Below are 24,139 nucleotides of genomic sequence, written 5' to 3'. Positions count from 1 at the left end.
GAACTGCTTGACACAAGTTCTGGGAACTGAACTCAGGTCCCCCGGAAGAGCAGCAAGTGTTCTTAGCCACCCAGCCGTCTCTTTCTCCAGCCCTGAAGCTGCCTTCTAAAAGTTTGAAAACATTAGGACATAAGTAGATCTTTCAAAAAGGATTTTTATGAATTGACTTAGCTTCTCCAAATATTGGTTTTCAACTACTGTCTTTGGAATAAGCATTTTCCAGAATGCTTCCAGTAAGAGGAAGACAGCCGCGCCTTAACTATGCCCTGGAGAGGATGCTTGAAGTAAAGGCAAAACGCTTGTTTCAGGACTGAACAATAGTTAGTGCTTTAGCCTAATTGTAGGATCAGTTTTTTATATTTGGAAAATGTAAGTGTTATGTAAACACAGAATTTAATGAGCAGAGTGTCTTACTCTGGGTTTCTGTAATAGCAATACTGAGCTAGAGTCCAGCATGTGGGATGCCCTGTTCAGACCTCGGTCCCACGATGAACAATAATCCATGGATGTCTTAACAACAGGCATTTATTTTGTTGCGGTCTGGTAGCTGGGTAGGCCAACATCAAGGTGCCCAGTGTTCAGTGTTTGGTGAGACCACCTGCTTCCTAGACCAGACTGATGTCTTCTCGCTGATGTGATGAAGCAAAGGGGCAAAGATTCCTTCACTTTCTCTTATGAGGATACTAAATCCCATTTGTGGGAGCTCTGAATTCGTAGCTAAGTCACTTTCTAATAACTTGGTGTTAGGATTTCACTAGATGGATGGGGTGGGGTGTAGCCACTCTAAGTAGCCACTTCCATTCTTTTCCCTTGGTAACCTCTTAAAGAAATGGCTTGAAATCGTGGTCAGGGTCTCTGCTCTACGTGTGGTGCTGAGAGTTCCCTAGAGTCTATCAGGTATGGAGGACCAAAGCGGTGTGGCTAGATTTCATGTCTGTGTTCTCCCCTTTTAGACAGTCTCACAGTCCTGTCTCAGCCCAAGCCCCGAACCACAGGTGTCCACCACACACTGCTGTTTTTCATATTTATCATTCTGCTTTGCAGCATCATAGCTCAATCATCCTCACAGTTCACTCTAGTGATCCTTCGTCAACGTGACTACCTAATAGGATGCTAGGTAGCATTTATGCTGGAGAAAATATTCCGTCCCTAGTCTAAACTCAAGAAATGAGCGAGAATGACTGAACATCTGTCTGCAGTGGTGGGGCTTTGTTTATTTATTTTGTAAATGTATTAAAACTTTATTATAAAGAACTTGCAGCCAGGTGCCATGACACACACCTTAGATTCTAACATTTGGGAGATAGAGGCAGGTAGATCTCTGAGACGAGCCAGGGCTACATAGAGAGACAGACAAAAACCAAACCAAACTAAAAAAATTTTTCAAAAAAAATCACAAAGCAAAATGAACTTTACCTAAACTTTTTAAATCTTGGTGAGCTTCTATACAGTTAGAATAGCCATTCTGAAGCTGTGGAACATCACGCTGGATTTTATAACTTCACCATCAAATATATTTTATGTACCTACCTACCACCAAAAATGAATAAATAAATAGCCCAAAGCAATTAGCTTTTTATTCTCTTCAGTGACTGTGAGAATCTACTTTAAAGCACACATTTGAAATTATGTTTACTTGTAAATAACAACGTACCTCAAAACCTACCATATTAAAATAAGTCCGTTTCTGAGAATCGGGAATTTGAGAGTACCCTACTTGGGTGGCCAGAAGCCTGAGAATCTTTGTAGCTGTTGCCAAGAAGCCTCAGTTCTTCATCATGGGAGCCTTCCTGTGGGGCTGGTCAAATGTATTCACATCACCACTGGTGTTGTGGGTGATTAATATTGTTATCAAATTATCTTTTAGTGATATAGTGGTTATTCCTAAACTAGTTGTATACCCAAATCACCATACAGGGACTAGGATTTATTTAATTAATCTAGAGCACAATGCTGGGCAATAGTTACTCTATCTTAAACCTCTAATCTCACATAGTTTCCTACCATTCAGATTTCACTCATTATCCTTGCTTTTAGTCATCTCTTAGGTCCAGTTCATCTCTCCTCTTGGTTCCAAATCCTATCCTGCTGATGTCTCCTCTCCTACTTGTCCTCCCACTCCCTTCCTTCTCCTCCCCTCCAGACCAGGAGGTCCCACCCTGTTCTCTCCATTGCACAGCACTGGCTGGTTGTTTAACTTACAATATAGAGAACAAATGCTAGCATCTTTACACAAACTTGAGACAGGTGATGATTAGAATAAGCATCACAATGCAATGTCCAGATTGAAACCAGAGAGTGGGATAGAGAAATGAGCATTTGAATGAACAAGGGTAAATTGTATACATTCCATAAGAACATTCTACCAGCACACTGGTTTCCCCTAGGGAGAGACTGCAGTGATTCATCCCTTACCCTCTAGAGTAATAACGCTGTACTTCTCCTTTATTCTGTTCACTGAGGTACTCCCCTGTTCCACCTCGGGAGTGCTGGGATTACAGGCCTGTTTTTCACCACCCGTGTATGTGGTGCTGGGAATCGAACCAGGGCCTAGTGCATGCTAGGCGGGCACTCCACCTCCTGAGCTACATCCCCAGTTTATTTTGCTTAGAAGTGCCTAAGGAGAAGGAGTGGAGCCTTTGCAATAGCAAAGAACTCTGTTCTCTAACCTTTGTGGTAAGTTGTTTACCTTCTTCCATCTGCACACAACCTCTCCTGAAAACATCAGCTTGACTCAGAAGGTTGACCTGGAAATCTGGTCCAGATAAGCTCTTTAAAGAGAGCTATTTCCTAAGTGTAACTCTTTCTAGCTATAGGAAAAATAGGATGTGCAGGATGTTTGCAGGCTAATGCTAAAAAAGAAAAAAGAAAAAAGAAAAGAAAGAAAGAACTGCTGGTTTACAGCTTCCTAAAATGCACCTGGACCCAGGTTAGCAGTTCCTTAATTAAAACTCACATCCCGGGAATTGCCTTCACGTCTTGACATTGCCTTCTCAGTTGGTCGCCCTTTCTGTTGAAAGGCAACCCTGTGGGTAGCTCGTTTTCTCAGCCTGTGGAGGTTTGGAAGTAGGAAATCCTTCATTTCATATTAATCCTTTCCTTTTTTTTTTTTTTTTTAAGTCTGTAATTAATTTTGTTTGTTGCCCTTTGAGTCATGTTGTACTCAGTGTATAAGACAAAGCTGTCCCAGGATTTGTGCAGAGGTCAGCTCTTCTCTGCTTTTGCCTCCTTCTGGGACAGCTGGAGGACAAGTGCCTTGGCTCCCATGGCTGACTTTAAGATTTTACAGTCACTCCCTTAGTGTCCTCTTTAGATTTGGCTTTCTCGACTATGCCTTAGATTTGACTCTTGCCTGTAAGCCATTTATAATCTTATCATGGTGTGCCATCTGGCTGAGAATTTTCAGAAGCAGCAAGTTCTGGCTTGATTTTATTTAACAGTGCTTTATTTAACTTCTCTCTGTTCGCTTTTATTTTACTGCAACCAATAGCTCCTTCAAACCCCTTCAGATCATCTTAGCTAGGCCACTTAATTCTTGAGGGATGTTTTCTCCTTTTCCTGTTATTAAGGGTGCTCACAAGTTCACTCATCTGATTGTTGAGAAACCCCACAGAAACAGACAGACACATACAAACACAGACAGACAGACAGACACACACACAGACAAAGAGAGAGGGAGAGACAGACACAAACACACACAGAGAAACAGAGAGAGAGATAACATCACAGTATCATGAAACCTACCCAGAAATGCAGCATGATGTTCATGGTCATCTGCTCATCACAAGTGAGCTTATATTTGAGAGAGAAACAAAGTTCCTTCTTCCTTGAAGGAGAGATCTGAGGGAGTTTCTGAATATGTTTCAAAATCACCAGTAAAGCACAGAAGCAGGATCTCCTTCTGTGGTTCAGATGGCCCGCAGGTTGCAGGCCTCCTGCCTTCACCTCCCTGGAATTGCAGACATGCACCGCCATGCCCAGCTCAGAACAGGAATTCTTTGCTACAGTTCCCAGCCTTACATGGCCAGTTCTTGGCAATCCATCACATGACACTGGTTTATGGTAGACCCTTTGCTCACTGCATTCACCACTTCAGGCCTAGGACAGGCTCATCCCCAAAGCCTCTCACCCCTCAGTTTCTGTTCTTTAAAATACATTATTTCCTGCTGTTGTCAGCCTGCTACTATAAATTGCAGTTTCTCAGAGAAGAAAGAATAGAGAATTTCAGGTGGCTTCATGGGCATAATATTGTATGTTACATTTTGCACAACACATACATTAAAATTATTTCTCCATCACTGTGTTCCTCCATATTTTCTCATTTTTTTAGAATTTTACTTTACCAATGGAATATATGTTTTATGTGATTGAATTGCTAATCTATACTGCAGACATTGGAGGTAGGATTGGATGTCTCAATCACTCATACATCCTGTCTTAGTTACTTTTCTATTGCTGTGAAGAGACACCATGACCAAAGCAACTCTTATAAAAGAAAATATTTAATTGGGGCTGGCTGACAGTGTCATAGGGTTATTCAGTGATTATCATGACAGGAAACTGGCAAGTATGACCTACCTTCTGCAGTAAGGCCACACCTCCTACTTCCAAACAGTTCACCAACTGGGGCTAGCATGCGAATATATGAGCCTATGGGAGCCATTCTCATTCAAAACACCACACATCCTGAGGACTTGGCATGTAACAGATACTAAGCATTTGTTGGAAAATAATATTGTAGATGAAAACAGTTCGTGGAAGGGCTTAGGAGGTAGAGCTCAGTCTGGGAACATGCTATACCACCAGCTTAAGGACCCGTGTTTGGATCCCAGCCCCCTGTGTATGCAGTGACACACATAAAGAATCCCTGTGCTGTGGAAGATGCTGGAGACAGTGGGATCCTGGAAGCTCACTGGCCAGCTAGTCTAGTTGAAGAATACTCTGGGTTCACTGAAATACCCTGTCTTAAAAAAATAAGGTGGAGAGTCATTGAGGAAGATATATAAAAGCAGCCTCTGACCTCAACACACACATTCACACATGTATGTGTGAACACATGAACACATACTCAAAAATAAATGAAACATAGGGGAATTCAGTACATCTCTCTGCATCACTTGGCTCATCCCTAATGGTGATGGCAACCCCAAGGTTGAAATTTCGACATTTCTATTAATTCTAAGCTCTTAATATTTTAATTTACAAAGTTCTTGATACTCAGCCACGGTGGCTCACTCCTGTAACCCTAGCACTTGGGGAGGCAGAAGCAGGCAGATCATTGTGAGTTCAAGGCCAGCCTGGTCTACAAAGTGAGTCCAGGACAGCCAAGGCTACACAGAGAAACCATGTCTTGAAAAAAATCAAAATAAAACAAAACAAAAAGTGCTTGGTACAGAATGCTATCCTCTTATACTCTGTTTTAGGTCTTTTTAAAATTTAAGCTTTGCTTTATGTGTATGGATATTTTCTCACATGTATGTTTATGCACCATTTGTGTATTGGTACTCACAGAGGCTAGAAGAGGGTATTGGGTCCCCTCAGGCTAGGGTTACAGACAGGTGGGAGCTGCCATGTGGGTGCTGGAAAATGAACAAGGACCTCAGGAAGAGCAGCCAGTTCTGTTAACCACTGAGCCCTTTCTCCAGTATTTTATTTGGGTCTTTGTTTTCATTTCATATAAATTATTTGAAAAGGAAACTCAGTATACATTTACTAGTTGGTATCTATTTTTCTTTCTCTCTTTCTTTCTCTCTTTCTTTCTTTCTCTCTCTCTCTCTCTCTCTCTCTCTCTCTCTCTTTCTTTCTTTTTTTGAGACAAGTTCTTACTTTTTAGCCCTGGCTGTCCTGGAACTCGCTCTGTGGACTAGGCTGCCTCCCAGAGATCTGCCTGCTTCTGCCTCCCAAGTTCTGGGATTAAAGGCTTGTGCCACCACCACCCAGCTTCATCTAATATTTTTAAATAAATATTTTGCATGTGAGTATTGTACATGTGTTATTTTTCTGAGATCTTTTAAAGATTTTCATTTGTTTTATGCTCTATACGTCACCCTTTATATTTTATGTCAGAGTTTAAAACCAAATGAGGAAACTCTTGGCATTTCATGTACTTTGGGGCTGCTGCTAAACAAAACTGGGCTGAAAGAGTAGATTACACAGGTCATTCTAAAACTGCTAGTGAGTTCAGTAAACGTGTGTGGGTCAAGGGCTGTGGATAGAACCAAGGGCCTCCCATGTGCTAGGCAAGTGCTCTGCGTTAAGCGCCACCTTTATGGCACAAGTACTGTTTCATACACCCTACCTGCTTTGTGAAGAGTGGGTTGGAATGCAATGAGAGGTGTCTTTACTCAAAGCAGCTTGAGTGGAAACTGAGGAAACTATGAGTGCTGGGAACCTGTGTTTTGCCCTGTCCCGCTCTTATGTCTTTAAGATTTGTTGGGCCGCTTGGAGAGTATCTGGAACTGTGTGTCCTAGATAAGTGCCCTCAGGTGAACTCACAATCACAATTAATAGAAGCATTGTCCTGAGAAATGAAGCAAGATGCTGCCTGGCTGCGACGTCTAAAGCTATTGATCTAGTCTCTTGCATTCGTCTCATATACTGGGTTTACTTTTCTCTGCTTTTGTGAGAGCTTTCTCTTTTTTTAAAGTATTGAAATATAAGTTGCTTCAATATTTTTTATTTTTAGATTACTACACTTATTAACCATAAAGATAATACCAAAAAGTCTGATAAAACTCTGCAGGCAATTCAGCGTGTGGGACAAGCTGTCAACGTGGCAGTTGGAAGATTTGTTAAAGTAGGAGAAGCTATAGCTAATGAAAACTGGGACTTGAAAGAAGAAATTACTATCGCCTGCATTGAAGCTAAACAAGCAGGTATGTGAGTGTTTTTCTACCTTTGTTTGTTTGTTTGCTTGCTTTTTTTTTTTTTCTTTTCTTTTTTTTAGGAGACAAGGTAACTTTTGTTATGTAATCCTTGCTGACCTGGAACTCTCTGTGGTCAGGGCTGTGTCCTTTGAATTCAGAGATCCAACTGGCTCTGCCTCTGCCAAGCTGTGTGCTACCACACCCAGCTCATTTCCTTTTTGAGGCACGTCTCAGTACCTAGCCCAGGCTGCCCTCAAGCTTAGTGGAAATCCTCCTGCCTCAGTCCCCTGAGTGCTGGTATTATGGGTGTGTGTCACCATGCCATATTTATTTGAAAGATTATTTATACCAATTTCATTATTCTGGATATTGTGGTGGTAATATTTTTATTTATTTATTTTAAGACAGTCTTACTATGTAGTCTGGTTGTTCTGGAACTCATTGTGTAAACCAAGTTGGCCTTAACTTGGAGTGATCCTCCTGCCTCTGGTCCTAAGTGATAGGATTACAGGTAGGTACCACTACACCCAAAAAAACTTAGGGAGGTTTGTTTATTTTCTACAGTGCAAGCTTCCACTAAGCTACATCCCTGATAAAATACTTTAGTTTTGCTTTGAGTTAGGCTATCCAGCTGGGAGGTGGTGATACATACCTTTAATCCCAGGACTCAGAGCGAGTTCCAGGACAACCAGAGCTAAAATGGAGAAATCCTGTCTGGAAATAAGATATTCTAGAACATTAATGAGCTTTATTGGGCTTCTCTTGACTTCAGTTTTATGTCTGAAACATAGGATTCATTCACTGGTTAGAATAGTGGCATGCTATGCTGATTATTAGCCTCTGAGATGGGCGATTTACAGAAGGGAGGTTGAAAGAGCCATAAGAATGAAGGTAGGAAGATTTCCTATGAAGTATTTACATGCAAACAGCTAAGCACAGGCAATGGGATAGAGTTACAGAGAACAGAAGACTGCATAGCATACGAGGTGAGGTCTACTTGATGAGCAGATAGAATGGGATTGTTAACTAGAGGAACCTGAGGACTCTGGCTTGACTCTTGGGCTTCTAGCCATTTGTTGGGTTAGGACACAGCTTTATGTGGAAAGCAGAGGAGATGGCCTTATCTTATTTGTTTTTTATATTTTTTTCAACATGAAAAAGGATTTGAAATGGGTTATAATAAAAGACATGTTAAATAAATCTGTTAAAATAAGAGGAAAAATATGCCAGAATCTTTGGCAAAGATGAATATTTAATTGTATTTCCTGGAAAGCAAGAGAAAAATGTGAGAAACAAAGGGTTACATAATCTTCATTGTTCACTGAGAGGAAACAAACCAGTTTGTAAGAGGAGAGTCTTATTTTCCTGGCACCACATTATTTTGTGGGCACCTCTAAAGCATGTTACAGAATACAGTGGACAATGCAGAGAGAGCAGAAAGACCTTCTCCAGTTGTTCTGTTAGGCCCAGTGTGAGCCTAATTTTAAGAAGGTATGAAGAGAAACTGGGAGACTAATCATTGATGCAAAATCAAAGAGGTTTATTTTGACCATTGCACAATGGGGTCACCCCTGCTGGTCAGCAAGGAGTGGCCTTAGGTTTTTAAAAGACAAAGCGCGGGAAATTCTAGGGGTTGCAATCTTGGCAATTCAGGATTGGATGAGGTATTTAACTTTTAAAATAGTTGGTTGGTTCTGGGCACCCGTAGGTCCGGTCAGCCCTGTCGTAAATATCTGGGGAATATCTGATCTTTAAGTCAGCTTGGAATTTCCTGCCATATGAGATATAGCCACAATGAAGGGTGGGAGAGTGATTAACTCATCCCATGTCTGTTCTGAGGAGTGGGGGTTACAGGCTTTGGATAAAAGGTTAGGAGCTATTCAGGAGAAGGATTGGGGCCATTTGGTTCAGTTTTCAAACGAAGTTTGTCTCACAGGCGCCGAACAGTGATTTTCTCTCCACCTAGTAGAGATCTCTGCTTGTTCTCTTCCTTATCTCTGCCCTCACAGATGGCTAATGTCAGGAACTTTTACATTCCTCTGTTCTCTGGAGAAGCACTAAGAGGCTTTAATTAACATGGGCCTAAAGCTTGAAAATATAAGTTGTAAGGCAATTAAAAGAAACATAGGTTACAAAGTTAAGTCTGATTCTTTCAGTTCCTGGTAACAGCCATTGCTGAAAGCCCAGAGTGAGGGTAGGGCAGGATTTACAGGGAAAGAGCAGCATGAAGTCCTATACCTCCTTAACTTTGTCACCCTGTGCTCGGTCAAGGGGCTGCCAGCCCCAGCCAAGGACCAGGCAGGTTCCCTCCGGGGGCATGAGCCTCGCACATGTCTCTTCTAAGCTGACTGAAGTGCCTTTCACTCTATGAGAAGGCTCCTACCCCTACCTGTGAGCCTCCTGAAGCTGCATTATAGGGAAGCGTCACCCTCCAGATAAGACTGAAGACTGAGGACTTGATGTGAGCCACTCCTGAAGGCTTTCTGGCTCCGTCAGCCCTAACAGCCATTTTCTCCCAGGCAGTTTGCATGTGCTTGAGGGAAAGAGGGGGAAGCGGTGATCAAGACCTAGAGCTTTAAGGTTGACTGCTTAGAGTCCAGGCTTGTCCCCTCCCTCAGGCAGAGGGACACTGGACAAGCCTCAGTGTTCTCATTTGTGGAGGCATTGCTATATGATGTGTGCATTTGGTGCGAAGAAATATTCAACAGATTTTAATGCCGTAATAATTGCATTTTATTCCTCCTCTCAGTTGAGCCTCTGCATTGTTTTTGACCAGCTATCAAGATTTATATTTTATTCAGCAGCTCTGTAAACATTTTTGTTAGCGCACCTCAGAGTTTTCCCTCATTGCTTGTACTAAATTAGAAATGGCAACCATGAGCCTGCAAGCTCTACGCCTTTCTAAAGGCTTCTTAGCAGTCAGCGCCTGGAAGAGCTGTGAAGGGAAGGAGACCAGGGCTTACTGCCCACGGCCTGATTTGTTGAATGCCCAGGGTTCAGTCAGAAAAGGGACAGTTCAGCAATGCCATCTGCACAGGTTCTTACTGCTGCCTTTGGTGGCTGAGAATGATAGGGGGAAAAAATACACATTTTCCAGAGGAAATACCTTTTTTTTTTCTTCCAGTTATTGCTGCTAGAACACAAACTTAGCCATTTTCTCTGTTGTTTCCACTACAGTAAAGGTTAGTTCTGAGCACATTTGTCTTCTGTAGTTTTTGCCTTCAAAAACTTTGTAACACAAAAATTTTTATTGCTGTGCAACAGGTTAACCTATTGTTGTGCAGTATGGAGCCTCACACAGGAGTTGTCAGGAAGTGGCTTGTCTGGGTGACTCTGGGTCGGCACATGTTTTGATGTTGGGTGAAGGTGTGTGTTAGGCCTTAGTGATTTGCAGGCTTTACTGTGCTGGAGGATGTGTTTTGCATGTTCCTAATGGCACTGGCAGACCTCACTTCCTGGTTGACTGTCACCAAGTGGATCTCTTTGTAGTAGGGCTGCCTGTGACCTGGTACTTGGTTTTCCTCAGAGAGAGAGAAAACAAGATGATAGTCTCAGTTTTTTAAATTTTATTGTGTATGTGTGTGTGTCTGTGTCCACACATATGCTACAGTACACGTGTGGAGCTTAGAGGACAACTCTTGGGAGTCAGTTCCCCTTATCATGGTTCTAGAGATTAAAGTCAGGGTATCAGGCTTGCATGACAGGTGATTTTGCCCACAGGCATCTCACTGGCGAGGATGTGATCACTTAATTTCAGAAGTGGCATACCGTCTCTTCTGCCTACCAACCTGAGGCACTGTGGGAGAGAACAGCTGGCTGATGTAGGTAACAACAGGTAGAGCTCGCAGGGAGCCATCTTGGAGAGTGGCTACTGTAAATATTGATTTATTGGTAAAGCATCAGTTAGTTACCCGTATTGAGTGGCCAGTGTTTTGTGTATACCTTCCTGTATCATTTCAAATTTCTGCTGTCTGAAACTAAATTTGTCATTTTTGTCCTAACTCTTTAAATGATTTGGTTTATACTTCTGAATTTTTTTCTTCTTATCATTGGTTAGATACTAATTTTATATATATTTTTCGTATTGTCTCCCAAATCACTTTCTTCTTTATGTTCCTCTGGCTGCCATCTGCAACATATCTTCATCTGTCCCCCCAACCCCGACAGCCACCCTGCTTTACCTCTGTCTTTTCCAGTCTGTTCTATGTGTTTCCAATGACTGACCATTCTAAATATTGACTGTTTTGTGTCCTGTGCTTTGTCTGAAAAGATTCTAATGCTTTTTCCTTAAGATTTTTATGCTAATGGCTGAGACATTATTGCATTATACATTATTATCTAATTATTATTATTATTATTATATAATGTATAATGCAATATATAATAAAATCAACAATAGGCCTTTTGTGAGAAACTCAGGCATTAGACATACATATTTTAGCACCCCAGAATTTATCTTCAGCAGAATTATTTTAAAAATACTGTTAACTATAACAATAAGGGTTTTAGAGATTATCACATCGTATTAATTACTGCTAACACAACGTGACGGGTCAGACCTTGTCCATAGTGGTGGAGTGAAGGCGCGGTGGCGGTCGCTGGGAGCTGGGGCCTTGCATCTGGAGTGGCAAGCAGGAACTAGAGAGAGTGACCTAGTAACGGGGGATGTCTCAAGGACCGCCTATCGTGACACGCTTCCTCTGAAGCAGTGCCATCAGCAACTGGAGCTCCCATTCAAACCAGCACACAGAGTTTGCCCTCATCTTTTAGGAGAGCAAATGATTGTGTAGTTTTAAGAGTAATCGTCCCCGGAGCTCCCGTGCATGTTATAGTCAAGATGGGAGAAAGTCTGCCTTCTTGTTTAAGGGTTTTAGTCTCAACATAATCTTTTCTCTTTCTTGTTAGGAGAAACAATCGCAGCACTCACAGATGTGGCCAAACTAAATCACGTGGAATCGGAGGGCCAGATCACAATTCTGACAGACAAAACGGGAGTTGTGCAGGCCGCCAGGCTGCTGCTGTCCTCCGTGACGAAGGTGTTGCTGCTGGCAGACCGGGTAGTCATCAAGCAGATAGTGACATCAAGAAACAAGGTACTCACTCTGGCCATGCTCATAGTGACATCAAGAAACAAGGTACTCGCTCTGGCCATGCTCGTGTCTCAGGTGGTTCAGAATGCTTGTGGAGGTGAAATCCTGATAATTTGACAATGCTTTTAGTTACCTATTGTAAAATATTTATTTATTTATGTATATGAGTGTTCTATGTTCCTGTGCATCTGCATGACAGAAGAGGGCATCAGATTCCACTACAGATGATTTGAACCACCACGTGGTTTCTGGGAATTGAACTCAGGACCTCTGGAAGAATGGCTGGTGCTCTTAACCATTGGCCATCTCTCCAGCCCCATTAAAAAGAATGTATTTTATACCTATCATCTCCAATTTACTGAGCCTAAACTCTTATTTATTTCTATTAAAAAATTGTATGTATATAAGCGTTTGCCTGAATGTAAATCTGTGTACCATATGCGTGCCTGGTATTCAGAGGCCAGAAGAGGGCTTCTGATCTCCTGAAACTGGAGTTACAGATGCTTCGAGCTGTCATGTGGGTGCTGGGAATTGAACGTGGATCCTCTGGAAGAGCAGTCAGTGCTCTTAACCACTGAGCCAGCTCGCCAGCCCCAGGCCTAAACTTTTAAATGCAAATAATGTTTCTCATTTAATAACAACAATAAAAATCTTGTTGAGGCTTAATGCCAAAAGCCTTAAATGTACAAAAATTTGGAAGACAATTGAAGCTGATGTGGTATGTGGTAGAGACCCAGTTAACAATGATCCTTAATGCTTCAGTACATCTTATCCAAATCAAAGAGTAACAGTTTCCAAGCGAAAGACAAATGTAAGTCACATGGGCTCTGGCTGTAGCCCAGTTGGTAGAGTGCTTGTCTAGCATGCAGTAAGGGCTGGGTTCAGTCCTCAGCACCACATAAAATGGAATGTGGTGATATATACCTGTAATCTCAGCACTTGGGAAGTGGAGGCAGGATGGTTAGGAGGTCAAGGCCAGCCTCAGGTACATTGAAGTTTGAGACCAGCCTGGGCTACATGAGACCCTGTCTAAAAAAAAAAAAAAATGTGAAACTATAATTATTCACAGCTACAAAGTTTCCATATGTAGAGCCCCTAAATATTTCTGAAGAGTCGCAAAACTTAAAGAATGGACTTAAACTCTTCTCCTGTAGATGGTGTCTATGCTCCCATCATTGGGAACCAAGTGCCTTTGTTTTTGGGGGATAATTCCCAATGTGAGGAAAAGGCAATCAAATCAGCCAGGGCAGAGGTGCATTCTCTCAGTAGGATCTGAGGCTAACCCTGCAGTAGGATCTGAGGCTAGCCCTGCAGTAGGACCTGGGGTTAGCCTGCAGTAGAATCTGAAGCTAGCCCTGCAGTAGGATCTGAGGCTAGCCCTGTCCATGTCCCATCCTTATCATAAATGTTGAGTGAACCAAAAAGTAAAATTTTAAAGAGGAAAAAGAAATAAGAGAGAATGACGGAGGAAAGAAAGATTTTCCTGTCTTTTCTTATCTGTGGGAACTGCTTGTATTTCCTGAGCTGCCTGTGCAGGTTAGCAGGCCAAATACCCTCCCTAGACTCATTAAAAATGAGCAAACACAGGATATCTGTGTTTTTCTAACCTATCTTGGTCTGAACCAAAACTCCGTAGTTACTGTAGAAAAAACTGTCAGAAAATGTGTTTCACATTTACTTACTGTATTTCTTTTGTCAAAGAAACGGCTTTTTCTGAGAGTTGTGCTGTGCACAGGTCCAATTCTGTTCGTTCCTGACTGCCTGAAGCTTCTTGGCAGTTGATTTATTCTATGCAGCAGCTCCGGACTGACATCAACTGTTTTCCAACTGTGAACTCCTAAACCACCTCCTTACTCCTCACTCTGTAGATTATCTCCCTTCCATTTTCTTCCAAAACTGGGGTTCCTCTGATTGTGGTTCAATGACCTGTACAGTTTCTGTTTTGTTTTGTATTTTTCTCCTCACAGTTTTCTTAGTTTTTGCTCCTACCTTTTGTCAATTTTCTGTTGCTATGACAAAATTCCTAAGGCTAGGTGCTTTATAAAGAAAGGAGATTTGCTTAGCTTCAGCCTCTGACCAGACAAATAGGTGAGCTCCAGATTGAGGACCTTGCTCAGAAAATAAAGAGGACAGCAATTAGTGAATACACCTAAAGTCAAGCTCTGTCCTCCACATATGTGTACACATGTTCACCAAACACATATTCATTTACATACATGAATAGATGCACCTATACCAATAATTAGTTCAAATGAAAAATGTTCAAGATCATCCTCTGTTCCATAGGGAGTTTGAGGTCAGCCTAGGTTAGTGACTGTGTGCCAACAAAACAAAACAAAGAAACAAAAACTCCTGAATACACAGAGCAAAATCTCATTCATGAAATCAAGTGTAAAGAAGCAAAGAATGGGCAGAACTGCTGTTCCTGCTGTGCTCAGACATGGCTTTTAGTGTTTCCCCATGTCCCTGTGTCAGGACCTTTGGCCCTAGAGTAGTTATGTGAGAGTTGGTGGAATCTTTACAAGGTGAGGTCTGTTAAAAGGCAGGTAAGTCATTGCAGGCATTGTCTCCAGAGCTGATTAATACAGCCTTCCAGAGCCTCTTAAGGTTACTATTATTAAAATTTAAGATTGACCGTGGGAGTGGGGGGACTTGTAATCTCAGCTCTTGAGAGGATGAGGCAGGAGAATCACCATGAGTTCAGGACTAGAGTATGAGGCTACGGAGAGACTCTAAGGCCAGCCTGTCGCAATGAAAGACCCTACAGAAATCAGAGTCTACATTCAGGCAGAGACACATCCTTGACTCCTTTAAGGGTTAATCAAATAGGGAAGATCAGGGGCCTGCCTAGGAGACCCCTAGAAAGGTGATTTGGTTCACCCAGGACAACATGCTTTCCCTTTTCAGAATTCTTTGCCCTTGGTACAGCCTTTAACCCTGAGGTTTACCTGCTTCTATGCTGGGTCTGCCCTTTTCTTTTCACCTGCCTTTTTCTTGCAAATGCTTTTTACCTCCCTAAGCCCTATTTATTCATTTTTTTCCTTTGAATTTAAAAGTAAATCCTCATCTCTTTATCTTAAAACCAAGTCAATTCTCTAAGAGGTTCTAATCTTTGTTTATGTTTTAGAGGTCCTTCTGGTATGTTTTCTTTTTTTTCTCAGCTTTCCCATGGAATTTAGAGCTTCCCTGTTTCCCTTCACTCTCTGTTCAACTCTGGAAGTCTCAGTCTGTTTGTTTGTCACCCAACAATACAACATCGTGGACAACAATAAAATACTTTCTGTTTTGCAGATTCTTGCAACCATGGAAAGGCTAGAGAAAGTACAGAGTTTTCAAGAATTTGTTCAAATATTCAGCCAGTTTGGAAATGAAATGGTGGAGTTTGCACATCTAACGGGAGACAGACAAAATGTATGTACTTATCAGTTAGAAAATTCTTCATATAAACTCATACCTTTTAATTTGGATGGAATAGTGAGCTTTTAAATCACTTGAATTGACTTGTTTATTCACTACTTCTATGACCTTGCTCTTAAAATCCTTTTTAAGTAATCCAGTATGCGTAGTAGATTGATGAGTCTTTTTTTGTACATATATGGCAGTTAATAATGTTTGCAATGGAAATGGTCTGGCTGTGTGGAAGGCCCAACACGAGTGCTTTCCCTGTCATCAAGGGTTCCATAGGCTCTTCTGACATGGCTCAGACAGATAAATTGAACTGGTATTTGTAATTTTAGAATATTTGGTATATATTTGTTTACTTACCATACTAGATTAATATTAAGAACACATGCCATTATTCTATTTGTGCTGGCTATATTATGTTAGGTATTTAATGAATATCATTGCATTTAATAGTCAAAGCATCTCTACAAATTGGGTATTGTTATTAGTGTTTTATGCATAAGAAAACCAAACTTGAGATGAAGGGCTTTTTTTTCTAAGGTCACTGCTAATGGATAGAATTTGGTTAAGTCTATTCCTAACACCTGTCATTCTTCAACTTTAACTTGGTGCCTATTTGGGAACTGCTCCCCAATTCAGACCAATACTTCTACTTCTGGGCATGTGGAAGACCACAGCATGTCTAGAACAGGCTCTTTCTGGTTGGGATGTTTGCTTATGAATCCATCTTGTCAGCAGGCTTGACCTGTGGTACTGAGATGCCTCTAGGTGTCCTCTCTTAGGCCTCTCCTTCAGTTTTGGACATGAGCTTTTCTGGTTGCAGCTACAGTTGGCAGATGGACATGGAAAATGGCAGGCTGGGTAGCAGCATTTGTCTCTTAAAACAAAACAAAACAAACAAAACTGAGTGTATAGGTGCCTGGCAAGATAGTTGAGCAGGTAAAGGCGCTTGCCCGATTTCACTCCCCAGGATCCACATGGTAGGAGGAAATAACTGATACCTGCAAGTTGTCCTCTGACCCCTTCATGAATACTATGGCATATGCATGCCCATGCATGCGTGTGAGCACACATGGATACACACAGACACACGTCCAAACACATGCATACTCACAAATGTACACTTTTGTACAAATAAATGTGCCAGTGCTCTTGTGCCTCTACTGTCTTCTAACCCCCAACCCTAGGTAGGGGAGAAAGAAATTAGTTGAGAAGGGGTATAGTTCTTTTTAGCTCCTTCCTGCTGGTCAGGGTCATTAGGTTCCTTGGGATGAGTCTAATCCTTGTTTCAGGATATCTCCAACTTCTTTTCACACTGCATCAACAGCAGCCAGGAGCAGCAGGGAGGAGCACCAGCCTCCTCCTTCTTCCTCGGAGCCCCTCTTCTCCCTGGACTCTGGCAGTTATTCCCTCTCCAGAGTCCTTAGGTTTAAACTATCTGCAGCTGGCAAAGAGCCCCTCTCAGAGCCCGCACAAGGCAAATACATTGCTGCTGGGGACAGTCTGAATCAGATCCCTATCCCACACCTAGGATTAAAACAAAAACATATTTATGATATGTAACTGAGTTTTTAAAGACATCAAAACTTCCACTACATAAATATAGTACGAATTTTTAAAAGCTACCTGTGTAGCACCTTGTCTCATTTTCTGCTCTGCCACCATTATTCTTGAATACTTTTGTTCAATTTCTTTCTCCTTTTCTCTCTTCATTTCCCCCTTCACCCCTTCCATTCTTCCCCTATAAAGATTACTAGCCTAAGTATTTTTATGACCATTTATCATCTAACCATACTTATCATCTAAGTATTTTTATGACCATTTTCTGCATCACTTGGGTGAGTGTGGCATGACTGAGATTCCAAAGCTTGTTTTGCTGTTTTTGGCTGTGCTTCCTGCTGGCCACACAACTGGAAAACTTCCACTGTTATTTTGATTTGTAGTTAGAAATTTGGTATGGAGCCAGCATGGTGGCTCACTCCTGTAATCCCAGTACTTAGGATTTTCTTTTTCCCCCTTTAAATGGAGCTTTGAGCATATCTATCTATCTATCTATCTATCTATCTATCTATCTATCTATCTATCTATCTATCTCTATCTATCTGTCTGTCTATTCATTTATTTATGTTTGTTTGTTTTAAATAGGGTTTTTCTATGTTATTTTGGCTGTTCTAGAACTTGCTACATAGACCAGGCTCTCCTTGAACTTACAAGCATCCACCTGCCTCTGCCTCCCAAGTCATGAGCCATTACTGCTCTACTCAGCACTTGTGATTCTAGGGAGAAGGATCACCATGAGTTTAAGGTTAATCTAGGGTATCTAGTGACTTTTAGGGTAGTCTGTGTTACATGGTAAGACCCTGCCTCAAAAATCAAACCAGAAAATAAAATTGGTCTGGAGAATATTAGTACAGAGAATATTTCTATCCAGTTCAGTAGGACTATGGTCAAATCTTGTAAAACTTGTATACTAAACTTGTACACTTTGGCTGAAGAGTAGCCCTGGCTGCCCTGTAACTCACCATATAGATCAGGCTATCTTTAAACTCATAGAGATCTTTCTGCTCTTTGCTTCCCCAGTACTGGCATTAAAGGCAGGCACCACCACACTCCCCACAGAGTGCTTGGTAAGTGCACTGCCTGGCTTACTTTCTTAGTATTTGCATCAGGAGTTCAAGACCTTTATTCCTTAATTTGGTCAGTATCCTGAACATAGCCACCAGCCAGCTCCTTTCTCCATACCCAGATTGTCATGACTTACTTTTGGGCATTGGGGATATAACAGTAAAGAAGCCAAAGCCTCTGCACTGGGGAGCTTCTACTTTAGGGGGAATGAGAGGAGGCAGGCAAGCGATCTCAGACAGGTAAACCCTGGCTGAAGGGTGTGACCATTTGTTTTCACCGAAGCAGAGATGGTTTAGAAAACATTCTCATCTCCTCTCTGAACAGCGTGACTGGCCTTTTGGATGTTATTATTGTTGAGTGAATGGTTTTTCAAAATACCAAGTTGCTTATATGATCTTAGACTACCCTGTGATTGGATTTCATCTCCAGGATTTGAAGGATGAGAAGAAGAAGGCCAGAATGGCAGTAGCGCGGACTGTGCTTGAGAAGGGTACCATGATGCTGCTTACAGCTTCAAAGGTAGGAGCCCTTGGTCTGTGCTGCTCACGCTAGCACACAACGAGAAAACACCTGAGCAAAGGCACCAAATGTGGCACATTCACATTTCTGTTTCATTTAAGCTGAGGACTAAACTCAGTACCTTGTGCCTGCTAAGCATGTAGTCCACTAATGAGCCTCACTTCAGCCCTCAGTTTTGGAGAGATGAAAATGGTAACTTAAAACCAAGACTACTGCCCTTCCTGCCTCAGCTTCCGAATCTGAGCCCACTTTGATTCAGCAGCTCAGCAGAAGAGAGTGGATCGACTTCTGCAAACAGCTGCCAGGCACTGCCCCTCGTTGCAGGCGTTGCCGGGCCATGCAATCTAGCAAAAGCTGGGCAAGGCAAGACTGGTTAAGCAGAACTTGTGAGGTGTGTAGAATGAAGCCTCTGTTGGTTTCTTCTATGAATTTGTGGCCTCTTCTTTCTACTACTATTTTTATAAAATGATGGGCCCAAAGAGTGTGTTCTCAAACAGCAATTGGTATAGTTCAGGGATGGTAAACATCTCCATTTGTAGAGTTTGTAGAGAATTGCCTTTTCTTCTGCGAGTATTTACTGATGTGCTGGGATTAGCAAAGCCACAAAAGCGGAGACAGAACCCTCTGTTCATAATCTAGAATCTGGAGTAGATCTTAAATTTACATCACATTTTAGAAGTGAAAGATGCAGCCACAGTCATCTAGCACCTTGCTCAGTTTCCCCCATTCTTTCTCATTCTTGCTTGTGTGAGGCAGCACTGTAAAAAACAGGTTTAAGCATGATAAAGACGTTGGGCTTTTCTATCACTGAAATCAAGATGAACATAATGTTGATGTCTGAAGTTGCAGCTTTGCTCTCTGATCATTCACTTAACCTTGCTGTCACTTTTTACTCATCCTGCTTCCACACTAGTGAGGAGAGGCTGCTGGGGGAGCCAGGGGCCCAGGAGATTTGGGTAAAGAACCATTTTTATTAGCATGGCATGCTCTCTGTGATTTTACTGTTATGATAAGAGTTATTACTAAAATAAAACCCTCAACTGCTCTAAAGACGTGTCTCAGGCATCCCAGCTGTGACTCCGCCCATAAAAACAAAGAAGGAGTGTTTGACCGGATGAGGGTAGCCCTGGAGAAGGTCATTGAGATCGTGACTGACTGCAAACCCAACGGAGAGACTGACAGCTCCTCCAGCATTTTTACTGGGATTAAAGAATTGAAGGTAAGAATACAGAGAAATTTCTGCTTGCTTTTTTTTTTTTTTAATTTAAGAGAGCATCCTTATGTATAGTGTCCATATTTTGAGTAAGGATTTAGAGTGGTTCTTCTGGGGGCTGGCGAGTTGGCTCACTGGCTTAGAGTGCTGGATACTTTGAAGAGGAGCAAAGTTAGTTTCCTAGTGTCCATGTCAGGTGACTCCCAACTGCATGTTACTCCAGGGAGTTTGACACACTCTTTTCTTCCCTGGTACCCATACTCATGTGCAACCCCTCCCCCTACCACACACATAATTAAAACATAGAGTTGCTCTTCACAGAAAGCAACATATCTCAGGGGCTGGAAAGGTGGCTCAGTGGTTGAGAGCACAGGCTGCTCTTGCAGAGCACCAGTTCATTTGCTGTCACCCACATGGTAGCTCACAGCTGCCTGTAACTCCAGTCCCAGGAACTCTGCTGCCCTTTTCTGGCCTCCATAGGCACCAGGCATGCACAGTGCACATATGTTCATACAAGCAAATCACTCATATACTTCTTAAATCAAATATATTTCTTTAATGTAATGCCATTCTGTGGAAACCTAACAGTAAGCAGTACAGACAGGCTCAGAGTTATGTTGACAGACAGCACAGGTCTTTGGAGCAGCGGACTCATTGAGCTGCTGCTTTAGTTGGCCCCCTCTATCTAGAAGCACAAGCAGCAGGATGCTCGCAAGCAGCACACAGTCTCTGCTGGGGTCCCTGCTCTTCTTGTGTGATCGAGACTCTAAGAATAACAGCATTGCCACTGCCGCCACTGCCATCGCCACCACTGCCATTGCCACCACTATCATCACCGCCGCCGCCGCTGCTGCTGCTGCTGCCGCCGCCGCCACCACCACTACCATCACCGCAGCTACTGCCACCACCACCACTACCACCGCCACCAATTACAGCCCTACAGTAAATCCTACTAACGTTTGGAGTGCTCCCTCTGTGCCAGTTCCGTCTGAGATCTTTAAAAGTGTGGACTCCTGGAGTCCTCACCAGTACTGTTGTCATTCTTTCCAGGGTGCTGCTAGGGAGATGAAGAGGCAGAGATGAGATGAGATTGCTGCCTCAGTACCAGAGCTGAGATTTGACTCCAAGACATTTGACTTCACATCAGGAGAGCCCTATGGCGTTTTCTACCTCAGTGCCCCCATTTTCCGAATGGGAAAACCAAGGCCCTGCAATGTTACCTGATATGCTAATGGTTACACACCCATGAAAAGCAGGGCTGAGATGGGCATGGTGTTCTTTCTGTCTCACTTCCCCTTGCCCTTGTGTGAAGATCGAGGTCAGAGCAGGGAATTGTTTTCCCTGCTGACCATTGCATGAGGAGGCACGCCTGAGGTGGGACCCAGCCGTGTATCTCAGGCTGATCTCACACTGCAATCCACTTGTCTCAGCTTTATGAGTCCTGGGATTACAGGCATGGAACATGATGACTGCCTTGACACAGGTTTCTTTTTGATGGAGAAAATAATCTATAGAGAGAAATATAATACTTTCTTTTGTTTGGTATTGTGAATAAATATATATGTCTTATGTAAACAGAATTCAATAGCCTTCAAAAGACCAATATAACTCTAAGTTGCTGTTTAAACACACACACACACACACACATACACACAGAGATGGTCTACCTAAAGTAAAAATAACAATCAATAATATAAATGATGTGAGTTGTACACATGATTAATTTAGGTTTCAGTTATTTAAATTCTCAGGTCATCATTATCTGTTCCTTGTTATTTAAAAAAAATCACATTTATTTATTCGTGTGTGTGTCTGTGTATACACTACTTCATGTGTGGAGATCAGATGACAACATGTAGGCATCAGTTCTCTCCTTCCTGGAGATTGAACTCAGGTCATCACATCAGTCTTGGTGGCATCAATCTTACCTACTGAGCCATTCAACAGCCTCTATTCATGTTCTTTTTTAAAACTAAAAAGAAAATTACTCAGGATGGAGTGATTATTGGACACAACTCAGGCCGAGAGTAAGGGCAACAATCACTTTGTCTATGGTATCTTGACTTTCCTAAGGTGGTATTTCATAGATCATGTTAAAATAGGGCCCATGTAAGGGTTAATTTGAAACAACTGGTAGGACTTTAAAGTGCAAGGTCTACGTGAGTGCATTCATTAATTGTGACCCCAGTCGTGATCATTACTACTTTTTGTCCTCTAGTCCAAGGTGTGTCTTTAACATATTTAGTGGGCTAGAGGCTAAGGTTGCAGTGGCCTTATATGTCAAGAAAAAAAGATTTCACAACTGAGTTCATTATACATTCAAGGAGCTTTACATACAGGGCAGGTGAAGCAAGGGAACCCTTAGAGTCTTCAGTGAGTAGATGGGCTGCTAGGGTAGTGAATGAAAGGTAGGCCGGAGAAGCTTTTCTGCTATATGTTAGCCCTTGATTCTGGAGCTGGAGAGGACTCATGTGGCATTGTTAGGTTTACGGCTGAGAAAGGTGGAACAACCCTCCCAGGAGAGGGTGTTGGTGTCAACGTGTTGGGGACATAAATCAAAATACAGAATCGGTTGGGTGACTGGGAGAGTCTGCTGGGTGAGAAGGCGGACTTGGTGCTCCTTCTAGCCCACCTCACCCCTGTCCACCTGCTGTGGCTTAACACATATTCTCACCTGAAGGCAGACTTCTTTGGGACTGTGTCTGGGCATTTTTCCAGCTGCAGACACTTCACCTGGAGTCTGGTTTATTTCTACCAATTCTACAGACTGGTACTTTTTCTGCCTTTGTATTTTCTGATCTCCTGGGAAGGTCATTGTATTAACAGCTCTTGAAGCAAGGCCTTGCATGGCCATTGATGACTCCTGAACAAAGTGCTCTCCCAGATAACTGGAGAATATATGACCATTGGATGGAGGCCGCAATCCTCCTATGCCTGGAAAAGGACTTGTTAGCACATCTCTGGGACACTGTTAGTTAGAACCTGGAGTCCATTTGGGGGATATTTACATGGATGCCTGTTCCTTTTGCTCTCAGTTGAATATTGAAGCTCTTCGTGAGAATCTTTACTTTGAGTCCAAAGAGAACCTTTCTGCTGCATTGGAGGTCATCTTAGAGCGTGTGGAGGACTTCACTGACTCTGCCTACACCAGCCATGAGCACAGGGAGCGAATCTTGGAGCTGTCTGTTCAGGCGAGAACAGAACTGCAGCAGTTCATTTCCATGTGGATGCAAGCGGTAAGGAATGTGTTTATTAGAGTAAATCTTAAGTAGCTTTTCACTTAACGATTAGAGAGATATGGAAGGTAATACAACCAGCAGGATTATGAATTTGGTCAGTGCAGGGCAAGCATGCCTTATCCCTTTTCTCCATTCCAGTGGGCAAAATATGCCTTCCCTGTAGCTCACAGAATTTGCCAGGTTATTGCCAGGCTGTTGATCCTCCCCTTGGCCAGGCTGCATTCTGTGCCATCATTGCCATCCATAGTTTCCCTGTTACCTTCACTCCTGCCAAACTCACTCCTGGAAAATACCTTTCCCAAATGCTTCTTTAGTGTGGAGACCAGAGGAACAAACCTTTTGGAGGTCCTTGAAGCATGAATCTGCTGCTGGTGGCATTCAGTTGTGCACTGTGTGTAGCTCTGAGCACAGCTGATGTATGGATGATGTTTTAGAATGCCCGCTGAGGTCTAGAGGCACTGAAGACCAGGGTAGACCCAGATGGCAGGGAGAAGTCTCCCACAGATTCCTGGGCTAAATCAGCCAGCAGCTACTTAAGAGCCCTGAATGGCATGCTTTCAACGACAGGGTGAACAAAAGCTAGAGAAGACCACACAGGAAGTTTGTCCCACAGGGGATTGTGGAAGGGGACTAGGGGGTGGTTTGGGGCATGCTCTGGAAACTTTTTATGTATTTCTTAACCCTGGGCTAAGTCACGAAATATTTAAAGTAGCTCACAGCACACGTGTCAGACGGGTGGAATGAATCTGGATAATAATGAATGAAAGTTTTAAACCCGGCATGGTGGTGCACACCTGTAATCCTAGCACTCTGGAAGGCAGAGGCAAGCGGATCTCTGTGAGTTGGAGGCCAGTCTGGTCTACAAAGTGAGTCCAGGACAGCCAACAGAGAAACCTTGTCTTGAAAACAAGCCAAATCAAACAAACAAAAGTTTTGGCATTAAGGAGGAAGATGGTGTGAGATTTAGGAAGAAGGCAGCAGCAGTTAACTCCATGGTAGCTACGTTGATTTGTATATAAAGAGTAGAGAGAAGTCACCCATTTGGGGGCTATTTCCTGCACTGCACATGGCCTGCTCTCTGTAAGTCTTGCCGTAATTGAATGTTATTAGACATGTGGGCAGTGCCTGGTGTTTGGAGTGTGTGTGTGCTGTGTAGTATGAAGAGGAGGCTGCTTTAGTGAT

The 24,139-nt window shown here is 42.6% G+C and overlaps 1 protein-coding gene across 4 annotated transcripts in view; it reads left to right on the top strand.

The window, feature by feature from the left end:
- The window catches only part of Ctnnal1 (catenin alpha like 1), a 54,978-nt gene that overhangs the window by 6,295 nt on the left and 24,544 nt on the right, over window positions 1–24,139 (top strand). For 2 of the 4 annotated variants that reach the window (XM_060379937.1, XM_060379936.1), the window contains exons 2-7: window positions 6,686–6,875; window positions 11,772–12,001; window positions 15,248–15,367; window positions 18,416–18,505; window positions 19,557–19,724; window positions 22,754–22,954. In XM_060379937.1, the coding sequence (XP_060235920.1) occupies window positions 6,686–6,875; window positions 11,772–12,001; window positions 15,248–15,367; window positions 18,416–18,505; window positions 19,557–19,724; window positions 22,754–22,954 (999 nt within the window). The remainder of the gene's footprint in view (window positions 1–6,685; window positions 6,876–11,771; window positions 12,002–15,247; window positions 15,368–18,415; window positions 18,506–19,556; window positions 19,725–22,753; window positions 22,955–24,139) is intronic. The other 2 variants (XM_060379938.1, XM_021628142.2) reach the window with 2 other exon arrangements.

This window comes from Meriones unguiculatus, chromosome 3 (assembly GCF_030254825.1).
Source record: "Meriones unguiculatus strain TT.TT164.6M chromosome 3, Bangor_MerUng_6.1, whole genome shotgun sequence".
Taxonomy (NCBI): Eukaryota; Metazoa; Chordata; class Mammalia; order Rodentia; family Muridae; genus Meriones; species Meriones unguiculatus.
The sequence above is the reverse complement of the archived record's forward strand: the minus strand, read 5'-3'. Positions and strand labels throughout refer to the sequence as shown.